This window comes from Podarcis erhardii (assembly GCF_964252035.2).
Source record: "Podarcis erhardii genome assembly, chromosome: 7".
Lineage (NCBI taxonomy): Eukaryota > Metazoa > Chordata > Lepidosauria > Squamata > Lacertidae > Podarcis > Podarcis erhardii.
In genome coordinates, this window is record NC_138511.1 from 22012833 (window position 1) to 22029601 (window position 16769).

Genomic DNA, 16769 nt, shown 5'->3' on the forward strand with positions numbered 1-16769 from the left:
TTAATGGTGTCCCACCAGTTAACACACGCACACAGAGCCAATACTCTGCCCAAAAACATGTGGATTTATGGACCCCCTGATGTCTCCCTCAAGTCTTCTGACAATCACTTTAACGATCTAAAGCAAGACTAGGAGACAAAATGAGGGCCGGATACTGCCAGACTGTTCTCTGTACTGACCTTGTGGGTATTTTGTTATCAATATCCTCTCAACTCAGCAGCCTGGGACCAGCTTTATGCTAGTTTTTAAGCATCTACTTCTGGATGTCATCTTCTTTTAACCTCTTTGAGCCTTCTGAGAGTGTAAACAGTGCTGTCCCTCTTGGCCAATCCCTTTCATTACTTCCTATTCAAGCTCCAGAGAAAAAGGAAGTAGCAGGAACTACTGGCCCCAGGTTTCAAGCGAGGCAGACTTTCCTGGCTATCCTCAGCTGCTAAGGTATCTGGAAAGGTTACTTTTAAATTCCACTTCTCAAAAGATGTGTGTTTCATATCTAGTATTAGAAAGGTTCCAGGGCTGCTACAACCTAAACCTTTGGCTGGTAATGAACTCATTAAAGCCCCTTTATTTCCAAAGTGTATGCAGTTTTCTTGTTTTTGTTTTTAAAATTCGGCCACGTAATATTTGAGATGAAGGGGAAACCCCATTAGACCAAACACACCTTTGAAAGTGTGTCATTCTTGTTACAAATGCCATTAGTTAATCCTAGGAAAGGAGCAGGCATGCTTTTGCTTAAGCAGGGTTAATTTCCACCCCCTCCCCAAGGTTGACAAAAACACCACCCCAGTAAATCCAGGATACCAATGGATCCTGAACACTTTTGAGATGCTCCAGAAAGAACATCTAAGTCTATATGCTAGAGTTGAATATGGATGAGTGTACTGAAGAGTTGCAGGACCTGCATTTTAGCTGCTCTGAAAGGGGTGGTGACACCTAATCACACACCTCCGTCTTGGTCAAGGTACAGGCTGGTCTACTTTTATAGTTCTTACCTGCTTCCTTGCCTGAACTGTAGTCCACAGCCAGTTCATTGCAAAGAACAAATCTTTGCCAGGCTGTGTGGGAAAGGTGCCAGACCCTCACACTGTTTCTAAGGATGCATTCACACCACTCGTTGTACTGCTCCAATCCATTCACAGTAGGGCTCACACATCCAATGGGAGGTATATTTTAAACCTGTTAGTGCAGGAAAGATGCTACACTAGCTCTGATCATCCTAGGGAAACCCACATTGAACTGAATTATTCTAGGACAAAATGGTTCTACTGTAGATCTCTCTGAAGGACAATGTCCAAAGTGCTTTTTCCAGTACAACTGTGGGGCAGGGGGGGGGGACCAAGATGCTTAGCATCTGAGCAGTTCTATATAAAGAAGATTTTGTAGTGGTGGTCTCTGGCAGTCAGTGGCTGAGCTACCCCTGATGTCCCAGAGAGGTGGGAAAGGCAGGAGGGTCAACAGGAGCCTGGGGATCAGGGCTGGCCAAAGGGGGAAGGGGGATTTGGGGAATGAATCAGGAGATGGGAATGGTTTTGAGGGAAAGTCTGGGAGAGGACAGAAAACTAAGAGGGAGAATGGCCAGAAAGGAAAGCAGCTGTGTACGGTCAGGAATTGGGATATCAAGCCAAAACCTCCAGCTGTCAGGTTCCTAGTGAATTTCATGACTATAGAGCTATTGCCGTTTGAGTAGCCAGTTATGGGGGGCAACCCAACATAGTCATCCAGAGCACAGAAGTGCAAATCACATCCCAAGAAAGTGTCAAATCTCCTCTACCGCATGCACCACTACTTAATGGACTGGGGGTTGGAAGGTAAAGAGAGCATTTAAAGGGATGTGGTAAGAGCCCTTCAATCATGTGAAGCACCTGCCTAGAACTGGAAAAATACCAAGACCTTGCCACAGTCAAGTAGCAGCATATTCCTTATGCAAACGTGCGAAGAACAGCTTTCGGAAAGGTGAACAGCAGGGTTTTGAAAGGGGCATTCCACAGGGATACAGTTCTTTGTCTTTCCTAAGCAGGTCACTGTACATCTGATCGTATGTCGTTTTGAAATCATAAACGTTTGGCTTGTCCGGCGCTGGTCCTGGCAATTTCACGTGAGTCCCCGTCCCAAAGGATCGAACAATGAAGCCACGCTTACTGAAAGACAAAAAGGGAAAAAAAGAGGGAAGCTTAATTATTCTGGATGGATTCATGTTTACATGCCAAAACAATACATAGTAAAGAGCAACTACACAACCCTCTGGAATCCAACAGGTGCCTAGTATCTTGATGCTTAGGAAGCTACTGAAGGTATATTTGTTAAATAAACCTTTCCCTGAATCACTTATGGAATATTAACTGCAGAAATTTAAGAATTAGTTTTATTGTTTAAGTGTCTACATCTTTTGTGCTTTACCTCATTTTATCTTATTATGCACTGATTCAATAGCTTCTGGCTATGACGCAATTTATTAATCTGAAAGATAAATAAGAGAAACTCTGGAAAATACTGAGGCTACTGCACCACTAGAAGGTTTAATTCACAGGTTCATTCTACATTTGAAGTGCTCCAGCCCACTTTTAATGGTCCCAGGGCAGGTTACAAAATTGTCACCACTGAAAATCAAGTAAAATTTTACATTGATAACATAAAATAAGACCACAGCCCACCAATGACAGAAGGAAAACAGCAGGACAGGGCAATAACCAACGGCCTGGGCACAGAGGTGCACTTACTGCAAAGAAAGCATACAGAGATGGTCATTCCACAATCTGAGAGCCCGCCTCAGAGAAGACCCTCTCAAGCATTACCACTTCTTGATCCCTTATGGCAGAATAAGCAATCTAGAAGTCTGTGCTGGTTATTCAGGTTCTGAATACGACAGCTTCTGATTTTGCTACTTATTCCCAACATAATTAGCTATTTTTAACTTTGTTGCTCTCATAAGAGCAACCAAGACAAGAATTTCACTCAATGAGAGAGAAAATGACACAAGCAGAGAGATCTTGGGTAACTTTTCTATGGCTTCACATACTTTTTTAAAAAATACTCTTAATCACAGCTCTTTCAGACGACTGGCCGATTTTAAAGCACTCATCAATTAAGCCATTAAGCAGAAAGCAATTCTGACCCTCAAAGACAAGTCTTCCTCAAGGGCCTGGATTTGCCATTTCAGAAAGAACATGTGACGTTTCAAAAGAGAACCCAGCAATCTCCGAAATAAAGTCAGCTGTGCAGTGAATGCCGAGCACTATTTTTAGTTACTTTTCTCCTTCTACATGAGCAAACTGGATTGCAGAAGTACCAGCACAGAACATTTCCCTATTGCAGATCATGCTGGGGGGGTGGCGGCTGGGGGGGGGCACTTTAAACAAGAGACCCACTTGTTTAAATGAACAGAAGGCTGTTTTTTCCCCACCAGGGAACAAAACGAAAGAATTTCTCTCCCTAAAAATATTTCTGCAATTCTGAAGCTAGCAGCTTGTCAACTTGGTTGGGAAGCGGATGTAGAGCCACGTAAGGCAATGAGAGGGAAAAGAATTATGGTTGATGCAGGGAGTGGATGCTCCTATTATTACTGTATCTTCATCCTGAACCACAATGTTCTTTAATACACACATATCAACAAATCCATTTCTCATGAGCAATCAAGCCCCCTTTGCATGCCAAGAAGAAGGGGAACTGGAAGCAGTAAAAAAAATAAAATGGCTGACTAGTAACACTTCTGGACTGATTGATGTGTCATAGAACTCCATGTGCATTGCTGCCTGGATAGTTGTTGTCAGCAAAAGGGGTGGGTGTCAGAAGATAGTAAAGTAAAACAGAGCAGCCTACTTTATTATCTAGCTGCTACTTGGTTAGGAAGTCAAGTGTTTCGCTTGGTTTACCAGCCAGTCATTATTTAGCGTTACCACCAATTCCTTCCCCCACATTCTGCAGCATGCAGATAGGGAAAGAGGCACAGGGCTATATCCAAATTTCACTCAGAGCAGACCCACTGGACTTCCTGTGTTAGCCATGCCTATTCATTTCAATGGGTCTACTCCGAGTATGACTAACAGAGGATACAAGCCAGGGTCTTCTCTTATCCTGTATTGGAAATTAGACCTCTAGATAGGAATCTGTGCAACGGTGGGTGTTCTGTTCGCCAGTGGGCTGGGACCAACCCAGGCAAGCCACTTGGCGGGTCCTTGGCCTTAGATCATAAATATATTTCTGATTCAGTGATATTCTCAGTGTTGAGAAAATCTAAATGACAGCCAGAAAGTGAGCTTTCCCACAGTCCTAAAACCAGATCATGGGTTCCCAGAATTTCTAAGGTGCTTGTTATAAGTCACAACAAGATGGTGGTTACAGGCCAAGCAACTTTAGGCGAAAAATTAGGAAAGGGCACTAGACTTACTGCATCTGGTTTGTCTCCATGGCCTTGCCATTCCAGAATCTCTGCTTTGGCCTCCCAACCTTGCTACATTAATTTCAAACCTGCATTTAAGCAGCTCTGTAATTTTTTAATGGGGGGAGCAGGGAATGCCGCAAGACCAGCTGCTTGCTCACAAGTAGTTCAACCAGTATTCAGCAAAGGGGCACAAGGGCCTAGCTGAAAAGAGGCTCCCAGCTCCTCCTCCTGGCCTATAAGCCTCAGGGGGAATTAGGGAAAGGAGGCAGTGGAGAGTCCTGAAGAAGGTGGAGGCATAATCTTGAGGGAGGATAAAGTAGGTTAGGCTATCTCTTCACGCACTCAATGAGACATAGAGAGAGGAAGGACCAGCTGCCCTAAGTCAGGGGTGGAGAATCTCAGGCCTGGGGGCAGAATGTGGCCCTCAAGGCCTCTGATCTAAGGAACTCTCCCTAGACCACACACCCTCAATGGCCCTGCTTCACCCCCTCCTGTTTTTGCCTGGCAGAGATTTGCCCTTGAACTCCAATAACGCCTCCTGCTTGTCTGGATGGAGGCTACAGAAGGGTATTGTGTAAAAATCAGCCTACTGTGTACAAAGGTTGTATTTGCTTCTGTTGCCCCACCCCCTTTGGCTTGAGGTCCTGCTCATCCATGGCAGGTGACCCCTTGAAAAGCTGTCCAGCAGGGAACATGGCCCTCTGGCTGAATAAAGATTCTTCACCACCCACTCTAACCTCCGAAGGGTCTGAGACGCTTTGACTGTGACACTTAGGTTTTATTAAATGCTTTAAAAACACAAAGCAAAGCTATGAACAGGAAGCTGAAGAACGCTGGACCACAAGCCTGAATCAGAATTATGACGTCTGTGTTTTGTGCTCAGTTATTAGTGCACAACAGGAGCTCTCAACTTCTTCCACTCACAATACTATAGCCTGGAGTCGGTTTTCAGCACATCACCTGGCATTAGCTGTTATGAATTTTCTCCCCATTGCTGCAAGGCAGGCAACCCTTTGACATGCCACTTCCTCTCAACAGAAACTGGCTTTCAACAAAGAGATCATTTGAAGTTAGCTGAAGTCAGTTGCCCCACACTGGAGTGCTGTTATGAAACATGCACAAGGGTTCAAACTTCCTCCCTGCTAAGCAACTCACAAACCGCTTTGGACCAATCACCAAGTGCTTTTCCTACTGCTTCAATCATCAAGTGGAAATATTTAACCACTCAAGACCAGCAGCACTGCAAGGAAATTCGTTCTGCCCTTATTTTGTGGGGAACGTGTTTCTAGACGCTTTCTCACCAAGGGGAACAAACCGGAACCACTTTTGTTCTTTCATGTGTACTTAAAATTTGTTTAGCCCTTATGATTGCAGGGATAATTTCTGAAAACATCCCAAGCGTAAACCAGTGAATCATTAAACGAATGACTTAGAACATGAGTAACTACTGTTGGTAAAGGTTTTTTTATTATCGCCGCCGCCTGTGTCACTTCTAGGAAATTATTAGCCTCACTCGAAGCTGGAAAATAAGTGGTTTGGAATTGTGTTAATGCCACTCGGTGGGAGAGCCACAATGCAGAGGTTGCATAAATGCTTACCAAACAGTGTTACACAAGTGCCATTGCTCATGGAAGTGCTCTCCTGCACACAGATAATTGCCACTTGGACACGTAACACATTCCCAACAGGGAGCTCTAACACCGGCGGAATAACCAAGTGTAAGCAGTCAAACATAAATGATTGGATGCACACTGCGAAAGAAAATAAACTGCACTTTTGAATTCAGGGCACATTCGTAACCTCAATCTATAACAAATAAATGGAGGTTGCTGTTATTTTGCTGTGTATGTCCACTTCTCTCTTTTGCTTTTATTTCCAGATTTAATGGACATTGGTACAGCCTTGTAAACAAGCCAAAAAAAAAAAAAAAAGTCTACTAGCCTGTTGTGAACTGGCAAAGGAGGGAGGCCTCCACCCCTGCTCTGCCAGCCCAGTGACCTGCCTCCATGGAACTGTTTCACCTGTGGGTATCAGGCTAGCACTTCAATACAAGGCTGCCCCAAATAGGTGCTACAGAGGAAATTTTTGTCAGGCTCAAGCTTCTCAAATTAGGTGGTAAGTTGAAGAATGTCCCTCTATCTAGTCACCCTCTATTCTCCCACTTTTAGTCAGCTTCCCACCAAACTGTTTTTAACATGGTAGTAGAACCACTAATGCAACCCATCTCACGTCAGGGTGAGACCCCTCTGTGGGTCTTAACCACTGCAATGGTATCTCAGGTTAAGTACTTAATTCGTTCCAGAGGTCCGTACTTAACCTGAAACTGTTCTTAACCTGAAGCACCACTTTAGCCAAGGGGGCCTCCTGCTGCTGCCGCGCTGCCGGAGCACAATTTCTGTTCTCATCCTGAAGCAAAGTTCTTAACCTGAAGCACTATTTCTGGGTTAGTGGAGTCTGTAACCTGAAGCGTATGTAACCTGAGGTACCACTGTACTTGAAAGAATGGTTACCAGATGCTGGAGACAATGAGATACAGTATCAAATAAATGAGCTACATCCCCAGGGATAGGGAACCTGTGGTCCTCCAGATGTTGCTGGACTACAACTTCCATCATCCCTAACCATTGGCCATGCTGGATGGGATTGATGGAAGTTTTATTAGTCCAACACCTGGAGGGCCACATGTTCCCTATTCCTATCATAGTGTTGTGTAGAAAGCACTGAAATATCACCTAGATGTGGTTCCTACTTCAGCTAGTTTTTAAGAGAGTGAATTTCTAATCCATGTTGCTACAAATATTACGCAATGTCTGCTAAAATCTCAGAGGCTAGAGAGATGGCTGAATAAGACCCCAGGGGTTGAAAGCAGGGCTTCTGCTCACCATGACCAGCAAAACCAGACGTAAGAGAAATTTTCTGAAGTTACTCAATAAATGTGCATGTAAGCCACTCAGAGGGCCTTTTACGCTAAAGAGCAGGGTCCAAATACTATAAATAAATACTGCAAACAGCACAGAATGTTGAACTTTTAGTGCAGGCAGCATGAAAGGAAAAAGGTGATATTCTGCAGTGAGGATACCTGCCTGTTGTCTGAGATCAAACAAAGTAAGATAAAAGCAGACATTCTGGCACTGCTGATTCAATATTTCCAAGCCTCTTACCCATGGTTAGAACAGGAGCAACTGCCAGACATTAACACTCCTTTCCTTTCCATCTCACCAAAGTCCACACCTTCACCTACAGCGTTAACGTGTAATGTTGTGTCTACAATGAAGTTAGCCAGTGTGTACATCCACTTTAAATCCCACACCTCAAACTCAGATTTAAAGCTAACCATGGTTAGCGTCCAACATATCCACAATCATAATTACACCACCAATGCTGAAGAGGGAAGAGAAGAGGCCACCTCTTAACTATGGCTAAGAGACAAGGATATTTCCACCTGCGCTAGGCCCATGTGGTGGTTTTCTAGTCAATTAAGTTGACTAGGCACATAAGCTACCATCCACCTTGGGCCTGCCCATAAAAAGCAAGTCTAGAGTAAGAGACTAGGGCGATGTCTGCTGTTTACAGGAACTCTTCTTATCATGATACTTTTGTGGGTGAGCTGAGTTTTGTTTGGACCCTGGGTGAGAACCCGGAGGCTGAGAGGGAGATTGTGTCGGAAGGAAAATGAAACGATATAGATTTTTATATATTAGTAACTTTGTATTAATGTACAAAGTTTCAGATGTAACTGTGTATTTTTGTAATATTTTTGTTTCAAGTTGTCTGTTGTCGCTTCAGTTTTTTGTACACCACTTAAGAAAATTTAAAAAATATTAAGTGTCACAGGAATGGTGTACATATAAACAAACAACTAAAATCTGCAGATCATTTTAAGATACTTTGTGATGCACTTACCTTGAGAGAAGCCCACTACAAAGGAGTCAATGCCTTGCGCTTTTGATGCCCAAGTGGTGTGCTTGGCACAAAAGAACTCTCATTGTGTTCAATCCCACTTTACTCCAGGATTTGTTTGCTCTTTTGCTCAAGCTGACTTTCATCTTGAACGCTCACTACAACTCAATGGCAAGCGCCATTCACTTATCAATCAACAAGGCTACTTATTCCCTTTACTAAAAGACGGTATTCCACATCAACACAAGCCAAAATTCCGCAACCTGTTCCAAGCACGTATGCGCTATCCTTCTAAATTCTAAACTGTAATTTACAGTGGTGCCCCGCAAGACGAACGCCTCGCAAGACGGAAAACCCGCTAGACGAAAGGGTTTTCCGTTTTGGAGGCGCTTCGCAAAACGAATTTCCCTATGGGCTTGCTTCGCAAGACGAAAATGTCTTGTGAGTTCCTGCGGGGTTTTTTCCCTCCCCCCCCTTTCCCTAAGCCACTTATCAGCTGATCCGCTAAAAGCCGCTAAACCGCTAATAGCGCTAATCCGCTAACGAAGAGCCTCACGGAACGGATTAATTTCGTCTTGCGAGGCACCACTGTATTCTCCTTGTTATAGGAAAGGGCAAAAAGAACTACACTAAAACCCCACCCCTCTGTCTACTTAAGACTCTTACTCACTAGCTTTGTGGTAATTCAACCAGATGCTGTCCATACACTACCAGCATAGTCACAGAATAAGGGCCACTAGATACTTTGCTATTACAAAAAAAAGCAGTGATTCCCAAAAAACTAAATATTATACTCTGTGTTTTAGCAGAATCAGACAGATAGGCCTAAAAGACTGCTGCATCCACAGGAAACTGCCTTATAAAAAGCAATCTCAGTATTTTCTACCCTGACTAAAAACAGTTTTCCCAGAATCTGAGAGAGGGATGTTTCCTAGCCACACCTAGGAATGCCAGAAACTGGGACCTTTCATGTGCAACACAAGAGCTCTTCCACATAGTTACCAGCCCTTATTTGTGACTATCAGAGACCTTTTATGTTGCTGGAAATAAGAGTCTCTCCTTGCAGGTCCAGGAAAGGGTTTTTTTGGGGGGGTGGAATTGGGGTGAGATATAAAAAACAATTTCCTAGACTCCCGTGTTTTGGCACCTTTCTGACTTGGCTGCCAATATTTCCCAAGTTCGCTGCAAGCTTCAAGTCACTCATTTTGGAAACTGTACATGACAATCAGTGAAATTGAGCTGAAGTAACCTAAAGCAGAGCCAGACAGAGTGTTCAAATTTTAAAGCACCAGCTTTTGAGGCAATCCAATGAGAGGGATTTCCCACCACTCCTACCAGAAAGGGGCATGCAGCTGCTGCAGTACCAAAAATGGAAAATGAATGAATTTGGCTGCTTTTAATACTTATAATTTCATTTTCCCTCTGCTGGCTTTTTTTGCTGACCGTGTGAAAGGGGAAGAAGATGCAGGGAAGAAAGAAGGCAAAGTTAATTAATGTATGCACTCTCCCACATGACATCTGCCGAGGCCTGGACCAAATAAAGAATTATACATGGCAATTAATCTCAAGCTTTAAAAACTAGGGCCTATCTTCTAAATTTAATGCAGCAGTGTCACTAACAACCGCCCTGTTCGATTGTTGACATTAGGCCAAAACCATGGCTGGCTTAGCACAGGTACTCCCAACCTACGGCCCTCCAGATGTTTTGGCCTACAACTCCCATGATCCCTAGCTAACAGGATCAGTAGTCAGGGATGATGGGAATTGTAGTCCAAAACACCTGGAGGGCCGAAGGTTGGGGATGTCTGGCTTAGCACAATTGCAGGCTCTCAGAGAGACTGTGGCTACTCTGCTCCTCACCAATGAGTTGTCCAAGCCAGGCTTAATGAGTTGTCCAAACCTGGGCTTATGGTTTTGCTCTCCAGGACAAACTACAAGCCGTAACTCCTAGGACCAACCTTGGTTATAGCTCACAGTTAGTCCTGGGAGAGTGTGCAGAACCATGTCCTGGTTTGGATGCAGCAGCAGAATGACCAGAAAGAAGGAAATCCTCTCCCAGAGGCTCTGCCAAGCTAATGGTTTGGCGTAGCATGTCAAGCAAACCAGACCAATATTTGTATCTGCAGGCACAAGAGGAAGGCCACTTAGTACTCTGGCAGATGGCAGGGGCCTAAAGACCATAGGGATAATACATAATTGCCCCCTCAACAAGAGAAGCAACAGGGAAACATAAGCCTGACCCCACAACAGAATGTAAAAGCTTATCTCTCATTTTTTGCTGGCACTGCCAAGTATATCCCACATCCAAGTCCTTTCACCCTCTACTCCCTTCCCCCCTCCCATTTTATTAGTTCACAAGCCTGGTGGCAGAGCCATGTTTCAATTTACATACAGAATTGTGCATTGAATTTTTAATTGCTGAGACTTGCTTTAGTATACTGAGAAGCAGTATTTCAAAATATACTAGCTGACAGCTACCAGAAACTAGAAAACTGGCTTGGGCAAGCAAGCGGAAGCTCAAGAGTTTCTGATTTACAGCACATTCCCCAGCATGTGTCTTGGAATGCATTCCCACCATGCATTTAGAGCATGCCCCTCCCAATTCTGGGAACTGTAGCTTGTTAAGGATGCTGGGAACTGTAGCTCTGGGAGGAATAAACTACAGTTCCCAGGCTGTAGTGGGAGTGCTTTAAATACAGTGAGTGTACACAGCCTTGGTCTTTATAACTCAGCGGGCATGCAGTACTCTGCTAAGCAAAGCAAGAGACTTCTGTTGTGAAAGAGCTCTGCTGCTTTTTAAATCTTTTGCACTGAACAAGACCCAGTGAAGCAGAGACCAAACGTGATTCCAGATAGGAGCCTAACAGGCTATTCAGATAACACAAATTGGTCGCTGGCAATTGGTTGTTTTTAAAACATCAGATTTTTCACAAAAGGGCTAATCTGGGTTAAATGGAAGAAAACACAGGCTGGCGTTTTGATGCTGACAATGTCACATGGACACCGAAAAATCTGCACATGTGAGCAGCACAGATCCCACAACACATCCACCCAACTGGAAGCACCCCAAGTCAACAAACTGCTTGGCACTCATCTTTGAAAAGTACAATTATCCCCTATTTACCTCTGCCTTGCCAGAGGCTGCCCTCAGGGAAAAGGTGTGAAGTGAACTCTCAATTAGCTGTTTGCCTTTCCTGCAGAACAGTAATAGGCAGAGCCTAGTAAAAGTGCCAATGCCATATAAGAGACTGGATTGCGGATTTCCCAGTGCAGTTGACAGTACTGTCTTCGAGAATACATTATATAGCAGTTAAAACATAACTGGATCATTTGACAGGAATGCAGCGTTGCCTTCCTTTGCTATACTGTATTAATTTCTCCTGAAGATGGCATTTTAAACAAGAATATAGCACCACAGCATTCAACTGATACAAAATATGAGCACCTATATGACTCTGCCTGCTGACCATATGCTATTGGGATTGATCTCATACCTCTTTGCTTTAGCAAAAAACAACAAAAAGCCAGGACAATGCAATTTCCTTCTTTACTAAAGAAGGCATTTTAGTAGTGCCCAGAGATATTCTGGAGCTGAAACCCTGTTGCATTGCATCAGTTTTCGTGAACCAGCTTAAGTCACCCAGGTCCACCCCAGTGACTGAACCCCTTGTAGTGGGAGAGAGAGACTGATAGGAGTCTTCTGTACCACAGTATGTACCCTGCGGAGGAAGACAATCAATAAAAACCCTAGATTTTAGTGAGGTTTTTTCTCTTCCCCTCACTCCATCCTTTAGCCTAGCACAGAGGTAGCTAACGTAGTGCCTTCCAGATGTTACTGGACTCACAACAGCTACAGTCCAGAAAGGCCAAAGGTCAGGGATGTTGGGAGCTGGAGTCCAGCAGCATCCAGATAGTACTACAGTGATTAATCCCTGGGTTAGGAACAGAGACCAGTGAAACAGAGCTACAGGGGTTGAACTCTTACTCAAGACTCTCAAAGCACCAGTCACTGCTCGTGTCCCAACAGCAGATGATCACACTCAAAGCCCAGCAATGCTCTTCATCCACCAGATCCCAACTGAGTTTATTATAGCACAACACCCAAAACTGATTCAACCGACCTAGAACTGAGAGCAATCATTCCTCATGGAAGGCTCATTTGCTCCCCCCTCCACACAACACACACTCATTCACACTCCTAACCACACCACAGTACATAATGCAGTCCTGTTCTACAAACTGAGAATGCCATCCAGAGAGAACACTGCGTCTCATTCCAAATGTAAATTATGGGACTAATTATAGGACGTGAGAGATGAGTCAGGCTTCACCGAGAATGGTTTACAGATGGACATCTGCTGCGACAACTGAAAACACACATTGCAGAAAGTTTATCTGATGATGTTTCGCCTTTGGTGTTAGATTTTAAGCAGCCGCCACTAACAATAAGGCCTGTGTTATCCAGGAGCAGCAGATTGCACACTGCAAATCTGGAGCCGCACACCAAAGGTTAGGTGGTTTCAGAAGAATAGCAAAGGATATGCATGAGAAACAATCTGCACACAACAGCAAAATTCACTGAGAAATTAACAAGTTAGAATTGATGTTTGGGAGACCAATGGAAGTTCTCAGCAAAGACATCTGCAGAACAGCACTTAATTTACTGAGCTGCCTAGAAATCTCAGACTGATAGGCGCCATCTTCTGTATCTGGTATTCCCCAGAATCATAGAATTGTAGTGCTGGAAGGGACCCCAAGAGTCATCTAGCCCAACGCCCTGCAAGGCAGGAATCCTGCTTACCTTCCTTTAGGATGGGGAACTTCAGGTCGGGCCTCTCTGTCTAGCCCTAGGGGCTTTCTCCCCAGGCAACATCCCTCATTGGCCTTGCTTCACACCTTCCTTGAGTGTTTTTGCCTGTATGGTATGTGTCCTTGAATTCTGGTAATGCTTCACAGTGTTCAGGATGGAAGGCAGAAAGGGATGTGTGAGTGTGTACAGAAACTAGCCTACTGCAGAGTGGTAAAGTTTATATTTGTCATTTTGCCCACTTTTGCCTCTCGCCCCATCCACTACTATGATGTGGCCCTTGGAAGTTGGCTCAAAAGGGAATGTGGCCTTTGGGCTGCAATTGGTTTCCCCCAAACCCACCCCTGCCTTAGGGCTTCCCACACATCAGAAGCAGACCAGTGTCTTTGAAGACAGGCCTGTCTGAGTAGGTGGGTGGAGAGCATAGAACACCTTTGCATCACCCATTGCTTTGTCCCCTAATAGAAGAGTTCCACTAACGATGAGCCTAGCTGTGAGAAAAACAGCCAACCTCCTTTCCTTCCTGCAGGCCCTTTTTGTGCTATAAACTACACCTCCCCAACTCCTCGCCAATTTTATATTTGAAGCAATCTGCTTTTTAGATACATGGCCCCTTGGCTCCTGTGGGTGTGTTCACAAGTGTCTTGTATGCTCTCTTGCTGCATTTGAAGCTGAGGGCCCCGTTTCAGGAGAAATCAACAATTTAATTGGAGCTGAAGACAACCAAGATGACTTGGTGCCCTTTAAAAAATTTCTTCTTCCTAGGAAGCAAAGACTGCAATTCATGTCCATCTGTGCAGAAGGAAATATTCACATCTGCAAGCAACTGTAGGCATAGAAGCATGCCGACAGTGGAAGTCGGCACTGAAGTAACATCAGAACTAGTTACTTCAGGTGCATAACAAACAGCATATAAAAGAAGTACTATAATTCACATTTCAAACACGCACAAAGTAGTCAGTCAAGCAATCTATATATGTGTGGGTGTCAATGATTCACCTGGTAAACTATTGGCTGTTTATCCCCCAAAACATTTTTGTTAGATCTGGCATAACAGACACAGTGGTTCAATTCAGACACCATGCCAAACCATGGTTAAAGAAGCTTAATCATGGTGCTGCTCACCATCCAAGTTTTGTCACAGGCCACCAAGATTTGCAGTGGATTTACAAAACATGGCTTTGCATAATGTCTGAGTTGGCAACTATTTTCAGCCATCTCCTCTATCTCCCTGGGACACTATATTATGGGAGGGAGCGGGTGGCACGGTGGTCTAAACCACTGAGCCTCTTGGGCTTGCTGCTTGGAAGGTCGGCAGTTCGAATCCACGTGATGGGGTGAGCTCCCATTGCTCTGTCCCAGCTTCTGTCAACCTAGCAGTTTGAAAACATACCAGTGCAAGTGGATAAATAGGTACCACTGCGGTGGGAAGATAAATGGTGTTTCCGTGCGCTCTGGCTTCCGTCAGGGTGTTCCGTTGCGCCAGAAGCAGTTTAGTCATGCTGGTCACATGACCCGGAAAGCTGTCTGTGGACAAATGACATTTCCCTTGGCCTGAAGCGAGATGAGCGCCACACCCCACAGTCTCTTTGACTGGACTTAAACCATCCAGGGGTCCTTTACCTTTACCTTACTTATATTATGGAGGTGAGTGTGAACAAATGAAGTGCTGAAGGTGGAAATGAAAAGCAGACAATGAAATGTAAGCCTTGGTTTGCCTGTGGCCCATTTGGAAACTCAAACCATGGCTTAGGTTTAAAAATAAAGTAGGCATAAATAACAATTTAGCACAATGTAGAAACTGAGCCAGAAGATCCATAATTTAAAGGTCTAGATATACTGATAAATGTTCACTGTTTATGCAGGCGTGGTGATTACAGATGTAGTGTGAGTCCAGGGCTGGCTACTTGCTCAAATCCCCACTCAGCCACAAACTCACTGGGTGCTACTGAGCTAGTCAATATCAATGTATCTCACAGGGTTGTTAAGATAAAAATGGGGAAGGAATCTTTGAAGAGCCAGGACACAAATCAATAATCAATCAACAAATGACACACAGAGAATAAATGGCACATTAAAACATGCAAGTCCCTTCTGTGTCAGAGAATGCTTAGAGTGTGAACATTAGAGGGTTGTGTGTGCAACAGGCTAGTGAAGCAACCTGTTCACCTGATGAAATATAGACACAGTCAAAGCCACAAATAGCTATGCAAAGCTTTCAGAGGCAAATCAGATGCAACAGTGTGTTATGTGTATAACTCATTGTTATCTTATTCTTCCAAGCTGCCTGTCATAGCAAGTGAGTGAGGAAAGAATTGTTCAGGCCCTATGTGAAAGATATTGTCCTGAGACTCACCACAGTGGGCCCTGCAGAACTTCCAAAGCCCTCCCCCCAAAAGTAGCTGCTAAGTGTGCAGAGTACCCCAATTCCATGTCCGAAAGGAAAACCAGGATTCCACTGAAGGGGGAAGAATTGCAACCAAACAGCATGGAGGGAAACAGGGTCCAAGAACAATCAAGACTTGAGTGGAAAAGAAGCATTCTCCATTTACACAATAACTCTTCCTACACCTTCGTCTCACACTTCACTCCCTGCTCTCTCTCTCTCTCTCTCTCTCTCTCTCTCTCTCACTCACACACACACACACACACACACACCCCTACCTCTGCCTCTACACAAATCCCAAGGGAGGAATGAAGAGATCAGAAAGCAGGGAAAATTTTGATGTGGGAAAAGGGACACCCTCTAGATACTGGGAACAATGGGGCATTGGATATGTATGCACTCCCTACACCAATGGTTTTCCTGACTGCACAGTCCTACCCTTTGGCTCACCAAGGCAGTGTCTATTAAACAATACATTTGTAAATAGACATTTGTGGGGAGTGTTTATGTGCATGTACATGTGAGACAAGATAGATTTCTGAGCAAAAATATCCTTGAATTTGCACAGGTCTCCAATGATTCTCGCCCAATGAAGAAGCTGGGATTTGGAAGACACATCAGAAAAGGAAAAAAGAGCCACCAGTTAGTCTGCAGCAGTAACATTCAAAATAATGCTGTGGCAATTTAAAAGCTAACTTGATTATGTTCTGAGCTACTGTAGGCGATCACCTAGTGGTCCATGTTGGAAATGAACAGAGGGATCTGGGTTCAATTCCATAGTCAGTCATGAAACTCGCTGGGTAACCATGGCCAGTTAGAATATCCCAGCTTAACCCACCTGCCTGGGTTGTTCTGAGGAATAGTGAGAGAATATCCATGTATGCCATCTTCCTTGGCAGAGCAGGATTTTTTTAAAAAAGAATGAGAAAGAGTCAATAATTCAAGCCCACTTTCTTCAAGCATCTGACAAATTAAGGAGCTACAGAAACTAAAGCAAAGAAATTAGGCTGGAAGGCACAACAGCAATAACCAGGATTTTAAGTGAGAGCTTGCTGCATAAAACTAGGGATGTGACAAATCCCTGCAATACCAGTGTAGACAAACTCGTGTGGCAATAAACACAACCTACTCACGTCCACCCAGAATGGAGTTTAAGACATTTATAGAAATCTTCTGATATTAAGTAATCTTACATCATCTGCTTAAAAGGGCACCAGCTTGAAATTTTGGGACATGATTCATCTTATACAAAACTCTTACATTTTGCTTTGAAGCCGTTTTAAGAAGCACAGAACACC

The 16769-nt window shown here is 44.1% G+C and overlaps 1 protein-coding gene across 1 annotated transcript in view; it reads right to left on the bottom strand.

The window, feature by feature from the left end:
- SSU72 (SSU72 homolog, RNA polymerase II CTD phosphatase) overlaps nucleotides 1-16769 on the bottom strand; it is a 53669-nt gene that overhangs the window by 29138 nt on the left and 7762 nt on the right. The window contains exon 2 of the mRNA XM_081871399.1: nucleotides 1995-2138. Within this exon, the coding sequence (XP_081727525.1) occupies nucleotides 1995-2138 (144 nt within the window). The remainder of the gene's footprint in view (nucleotides 1-1994; nucleotides 2139-16769) is intronic.